At 35.9% G+C, this 7,250-nt stretch overlaps 1 protein-coding gene across 1 annotated transcript; it reads right to left on the minus strand.

Annotated features, from left to right (window-relative positions):
* Nucleotides 1–3,995: 3,995 nt before the first annotated feature.
* On the minus strand, nt 3,996–7,039 carry mad2l2 (mitotic arrest deficient 2 like 2). Its single transcript, XM_015040864.1, has 3 exons — nt 6,841–7,039; nt 4,724–4,816; nt 3,996–4,572 (listed from the first exon to the last, which is right to left on the minus strand). The coding sequence occupies exons 1-3, from the start codon at nt 6,949–6,951 to the stop codon at nt 4,534–4,536; spliced, it is 243 nt and encodes an 80-aa protein (XP_014896350.1). The 5' UTR covers nt 6,952–7,039; the 3' UTR covers nt 3,996–4,533.
* Between the last annotated feature and the right edge of the window lie 211 nt (nt 7,040–7,250).

Below are 7,250 nucleotides of genomic sequence, written 5' to 3' on the forward strand. Positions count from 1 at the left end.
ATGGATGAGCATACAGAGCTGCTAACACCAAACTTTGCAGTTGAAACCCAACAAGTTTGTTGTAAAGATTTTTCAGCCTTTACAACTGAAAAATCAACTCAAATGGAAAATCTGAGCAATGGTTGTAAGCAGACAAAATATTTTGCCAACAAATCTACACAGACTGAGCATTTCATTTCGAAATCGATGGAAAAATCGACTCAGACTGAATGTGCGGCTTGTAAACTAAAGGAGCTTCAGACTCCATCTAAAACATCAACTCAAACACAAACTTTAAAAAGCAAATGTAGGCATGTAAGGACTTCTACTAGAAATATGACTTCAGCTAAAACTTTAGCCCATGAATCTAAGCAGCCTAAATCTTTTGCTGAGAAATCACCGGAAATGGAAACTTCTGCTAATTCTAAGAGTTGGTGGGGTATGTGTGTGGATGGATTAATATTTGCTGGCAAATACACCCTGCTAGGTTTTTTACAAGCAGCGATAACAGCAAAGGTTTGTGAAATTGCAGCAAATTACTACTTTTCCAACTCATAAAATTCCTTTCTAAGGAATAGTATTTTTTAGAAACGTCCTCTTTCTTCTGATAATGCTGACATTACTGTAGCATTATCAGTAATGTTTATTCTGTTAAATTACCAAGACTTTAACAGAATAATTATTTAATAAAGTATTTCCTTAGTATCTAAGGAAACTAAAGAAACTCTTACATTCACTATCAAAGTCTCACATTCACTATCAAAGTCTCACATTCACTATCAAACTCTGAGTGGATGGATGGATGGATGGATGGATGGATGGATGGATGGATGGATGGATGGATGGATGGATGGATGGATGGATGGATGGGTTGGTGGGAGGATGAATGGATGGGTGGATGGATACAGAAAAAACTGAAAAATAATTACAAATGTCCACTACAGAGGACAATTTTTCAACTTTTAAATACTACGATAAAGTATAGTCAAAATAATTCATAGAATGTTTTAATATGCTGCTAACAGACTTATTTAGAATATGCCAACAAAATTTTAAACCAAAATTTGCACAATAAAAAGTTTTATGCACTTACTTAGTCTCTCCCCATAAAATGTGCTTGTACTGATGAACGTAATTTTTATGAATGAGAAAAAGGCACGTACAAAAGCCCCACCCCTTCACATGTGGTATCATTGAAAAGCCCTAAATGTCCTCTCTAGATACCAAAAGGAATTAATTCAGTAGAATGCAGGGGGTGGGAGATATTCAAGTTTAGAAATGTCCTCTAGGAGGACAAAAATGAACTACTGGTAGTCAGGAGGATAGTCTATGAATGTCATGTTCATTTTGAGCTGCTAATGAAGCATTTAAATCTCTCTCCTCTCTGCTCTGAACTCTCCTGATAGAAATAATTACGGCATTAATAAAGGCCTGTTAATGACCAATAAGTTATTATCAACTGTGCTGAGGCAGGAAGCACACAATCTCTGCCATTATTAACTACTGCTGTGCAATCTAGATTTTCACTAACCTTCAAGTTTTAGACTCTCATGTACTTTAGTTTTTTATAATAGTTCTAAATTGATCTTATATGTTTACTAGAATACCACTGCTTGGGGAAGTAAAATCAGCCAAAGATGCAGATTTTCACCTAAGCACAACCTTAATTAGTGGTAAAGAAATAGAAATTTATGCAACATATTAATTAAATGAATTCCACTTTCAAAACACATTTTAAATCACAAGCTGAGCCTCTTCTGTTTTTACAAACACACTAATTAGATAAAATAATAGAAAGCTCAACATTTGACTCTGCCCATGACTGAGGGATCTCTTGGCTGGCATCATGATGTCATGATGTCATGATGTCAAGGTCTTTTGTATTTGCATGTATTTACGGTAATTGAGTTAATAAAATTCAACCAAACAAGTAATAAAAATGACTTTTAGTAAATAAATGTGAAAAATGTCTCTTTGTGTAATTATGTTTGCATTCAGTACTTGAATCTTTTGCATGAATCAGGTAGACGTGCTGCACTGCTGAAGTGTTCAGGAAGCTCATGTGGTTGTGATAGCAGCCTTCAGGTCGTCTGTATTGTTGTTTCTGGTGATTCTCATCTTCCTCTTCATATTTCCTGAATCCTCAATGGGATTTAGGTCAGGCTGGTACGCCGGCCAATCAAGCACAGTAACACCACGGCCATAAAACTGAAAAGTGTACGATGTGCAGCACAGCAGTGATGTAATTTCATATATTTCAAGTCACTGTGGATGAAAGTAAAACCTGTTTTCATTGTTGCTCTTTTGTTGACAGTTTCAACAGACAAAATAGCATCAATTCCTCAACTTGACATTCTTATTTTTTACGTAATTAGCTGAAGGCCTAGTTTTTATAATTGGTAGATAATAGCCCAATGAGTGCAAAGTGTCCCCAGTTATGTGCCATTCTTTTTGTTATAAATGATCTATTGATGCCACACTGAGAATAAACAAACAATAATACTGAGGGGTTGTGTGGTGGGGGACATAAAGCTGAAGGGATAAAATACTCTGGGATGAACTTTAGCTGAGGGTAAAATATGAAACTCTGCATCATTTAGTCTAAGTTTCCATCCAAGCCTTGGGACAGAGCCGTGTCTATTTTTATCAAGATGAGTTGTTTATTTTTAGCTGCACCTCTCCCAAATGTTCTCAGCATAATGTGTGGTTTTGGCCCTGATTTGGCCTGCACACAATTTATAGGGATGCTTCAATATTTACAATATTTATGTCAGGCTTACACTTTCTGTGTATGAGCACTACAAGTCTTTTCTAATGGCTGAGAAGTAATTAAGAGCATTAAATTACAGACACAGAGCAACTGCCAATCTTGTGAATTGATTTTTTATGTACATGGAGCAGTCTGTTAGAGATACGAAGTTTAACTAAAACATTTGTATAAATAATTATTAAGTTATCAGCTTGCATATAGGTAGATTTGGACAAGTAAAAACGTTTTAGGGGAAGAAACTGAAGAAAACAGTTGATTCAGTAACTTTGTTCAATTTACTTTAACTGCACCAAACTCAACGTCTAACAGCAGTTTTGATAGCAGCATTGTTCCTAGCTGTGACCCTGATTGACTGAGCACAACCACTATAGCAGTTTACTCTCAGTGCTAATAATCAGTTATTAAAGCTGATACTGTTGAATCAGTTTATAGGATGGATTTAAAAGTCTATAAGCTTATTTAAATGAACATAATTGTAATGCAAAGACAACAGAATCTAACATCCTATAAAAAAAACTCTTATCTATCTACACTTTGCACATCCTAAATTTAAAAAGTAATTCATGAGATGTGTTGGGCAAAACAAAAGCATAATCCTGAAGAATGAATACTGGAAACTATAAATGAGTCATTTAACCTGCAGACATTGGTACTATTCATGGCAATATAAGCTACGTATATTGTGGCTTTTATTGAATGTTTTTTCTCCATGCTTGTCCATTTCTGGACCTGTGATGGTTGAACTTGTTAATCTGGGATTTCTGGAACAGACTTCAGTCTCCCTTCAACCTTAAACAGGATTAAGCAAGAATATAAAATGATGTGCAGCGATTTGAGCGTCTGTAAACCAAGGAATAGAGAAGAAAAACTATGAGGGTGAGGTATAGAGACATTGCAGTGAATCATAATAAACATTAGGGAAAATATTTGTTGCTGGAATAGAGCAGAATAACTTGAGAGAAGTTGGACCCCGTCATCTTCTTCAAATTACACAAAATTGGTGTCAAACGTTTGTGCTGTTATCATTTTAAAGATGAATGTTTCCTGAGATCATCAAAGATCAACCATATGCACCTAAAAGAATGAAGAAGCCACTCAGTTTGATAGCAACAGACTTATATTATGCAGGAACATGAATTATTTGTTTTGGTAAAATTAAAGATTATTTCCACTATGATCATTGTTCATAGGGTTTGATCTCATCCAATAACTTGGTGACCGATCTGTCCAAGAACTTTGCCATGAATAAAGAACAAGATTCTTTTTTATTGCAGATCATTTCAGAACAATGAAATTTCAACACATCATGATTTGGCAACACATGAATACATAGGCACTTCTTGAAGCCAATTAATCCAAGTTCTGGTTAATTGACTTCAAATCCTAATAAATTCATGGTGTAATTTTTTAATGAACAACAGAGTTAAAAACTGTTCATTAAACAGTGAGACAGAACCAAACAGCACTTTTACAATAAACACATCTTGAATTGTATTAATGGTACTCTCACTAGAGTTACAACTTCAACCAGGATATCACCTTTCCAAACAGCATATTTCATTTAGGATTTGGCGAACGGCATCCCAGTGTTTCAGTCTGACTCCCCATGCCAGACGCATCAAAAGGAAAGCACCTCAGACATATTCCATGAGGTATATTTCACATTTCCTGATGTCACGTTTTCAGATGAACTCGTCTTGCACCGACAGGCTGCCATAAATATTCTGCTTATGATGTGCAGCTGTCACCGATGAGCTTTTCACAGCGCGATCTGTCGTCTCTCGCTACGTTTTCTGGGCTCTCTCCTCCACGTAGAGCTGCATCTGTGACAACCAAACAAACAAATATGAAGAGCAGTAAACAGAGAAGCTTAAACACGTGACATGAAAGACATTGTACCAAACAGCTCCGCAGGAAATGTTCGACACGTTCAAACATCACATTGATTTTGGTTTTATTTTTCCTTCAGCTGACCTTCACTATGTCGGACGTCATGGACTTCAGTGGAATGAGTCTCGGCTCCTTCATGTGAACTTCCTGCTCGTCTGCGACGATCCATGGAAAGTCCTGAAGATGTAAGAGGACACAAGAGGCTGAACACATGCAAATGGTTGTTTTGTGTTTACATTTGATAGCAAAGTCAACCTTTTCACGTTTTGTCACATTTCAATTTCTATGTATTTAACTGGGATGTCTTCTGACAGACCACAGTTCATGCTCAAATGTCCAAATTTGATTTTTGGATAAGGTCAAAGGTCAGGAAGAACTAGGGCTGAACAAATTCCCTTCTTATTTTGTTGCAATTAAAAGAAAGTTGAATGGAAAGTTGAACTGGATATTCAGTTTAAACTGAATTAGGTTTAATGTAAAAAAAAAAAAGTGTATTTCTTCAAGGATTAAGAAAATAAATCAAGCGGAACCTAAAAAGTAAGAAATCACTGAAACTTTAAAACAGGGGTCCCCAAACTACGGCCCGCGGGCCGAATCCGGCCTGCCTCCACATTTGGTCCGGCCCCCTGAACAATACCAGAGAGCATTCAGATTTATTGTATTTTCGGGTTTATATGTGGATTTTTCTTCTATCACCTGGGGGCTCTTTACCAGGAAGTGTGTCCTGTAAACTGTGGGTGTTTTGTTTTGCATGGCGCATTGCTGCCATCTGTTGGACTTTTAGGGAACTGCTTGACTTTTACATTATTTAATCAGTACGGTTGTTTGCTAGCGGTAGAGCAGATGAACACACGTGTCTGTTATGAAGGCTGCATTCCAGGTTGAATTCTTCGAAGCAATGCCTGTAAGTAGCAGTTTATACTTCAAAACGAGCCTTTATGTTAACATATGAGAAATTATTAATATATTATAGTTATATTTCCTCAATGGAAAATATACTAGTTAGTCCCAGTGACCGTTTCACTCATGGTTTTTGCCCATGTGCTTTCTGGGTAAAAATCAATTGAGAAACGCACCTCCCCCTCCCCCGTCAACAATTTCCGGCCCCCCACCAGAGAAGGGAAAAGTTATGTGGCCCTCACAGGAAAAAGTTTGGGGACCACTGCTTTAAAACAAGAGACAGAATAAGTAAGTTACACACTAGAAGCATTTCCCAAATTGTAATGACTTATTTATTACATTTAACATTATGTAATAATAATAATAATACCCTCTTCAGTGAGTTCTGAAGAGGGTATTATTGAGAGAAGAGGGATTATTTCAGACTATTAATTGAAAAAATCTGTTGAAAATAGTTCAATAAATAAAACAATACCCATATTTATTTAATTGTGTTTGCAAAGTACTTTAAAATCTACCTGTGAGTAATTTGCACATTACTGTTTTTTAGCATCCGGAAAGTATTCACAGCGTCTCACTTTTTCCACATATTATGTCAGAGAATATTTCAAGTTGTTTTAAATGAATCACTCTCTCCTATTTTCCAGAAATTTGAAAACATATCTGCACCTTTTTTTCCACATTGTCATAATTTAGTATTTGTGTAGAATTTTGAGTAAAGACATGAATTTAATTCAATCAGGAATAAGGTGAGAACATAACAAAATGTGGAAATGTGCTGTGAATGTTTCCTGGATGCACTCTATAAGAAAGTAACACACATCTCAATATAAAGTAAACCAACACTGTAGAAGATGCATAAATACTTCACAACTGATAACCAGCATGCTATTTATGTACTTGTTTCTTTTTTGTTTTGGGATTTCTTTGGTTTCAGTTTTGCCAATGACTGATATTCGTTCCCCCAGAGTTTCCTGACAGTTTGCTTTGCTTTATATCTACTTTGCTGTATAACTCTGCTAATCAAATTTTAGAAAGCTGACTTACTGCTCTAACATCACTTTGCCTAAAACGCGTCACTTTCTCGTTTACTTCTGGAAAAACAGGCTGACCTACAATTAACAAATGCATTTAATTTTGGAGGGCAGTACAATAAGGGGGGCTGAACATAAATGCAAATGACATGTTTTAATCTCACACTAAAAAATTCCATTACAGTGTATGGAAGATTGTTGTCTTGTAAACAAAATGTGAAAAGGCATAGGGTTATAAATAATTTTACAGTCTTGAAAAACACTCACCTTAATGACTTGAACCTTCTCCATGTTGCGTGTAGCAGCATCTCTGGTGTGCACAAGCACTGTGAAAGAACAACCTGAGACAGAAACGACACATTTCACCGTTTTTATCATTTCTACATCTTTTTACTGCTGTCGACTTGGCCTGCCAAGATAGCCAATTTTTCTGGACCATAAATTGTCCCAGAAACGATTGTGATGAATGATAATATTGTCGCTTTGAGACCATTTTCAGCTAAAATGTTGATAACAGCATAATAATGCAAGTTCAACCTCTCATAGGCTAATTAATAATAATAATAATTTTCTACACAACATGCCACAATGGAACTGCAAGACATTTTAAATATCCAAAATGAAACACATCTGACAAAAATAAATAAAACAAGCAAGGAAATAAAAACTAAGAACAA

Source organism: Poecilia latipinna, unplaced genomic scaffold (genome assembly GCF_001443285.1).
Source record: "Poecilia latipinna isolate Pla-1442-1.1 unplaced genomic scaffold, P_latipinna-1.0 Scaffold532, whole genome shotgun sequence".
In the NCBI taxonomy this organism is placed as follows: domain Eukaryota; kingdom Metazoa; phylum Chordata; class Actinopteri; order Cyprinodontiformes; family Poeciliidae; genus Poecilia; species Poecilia latipinna.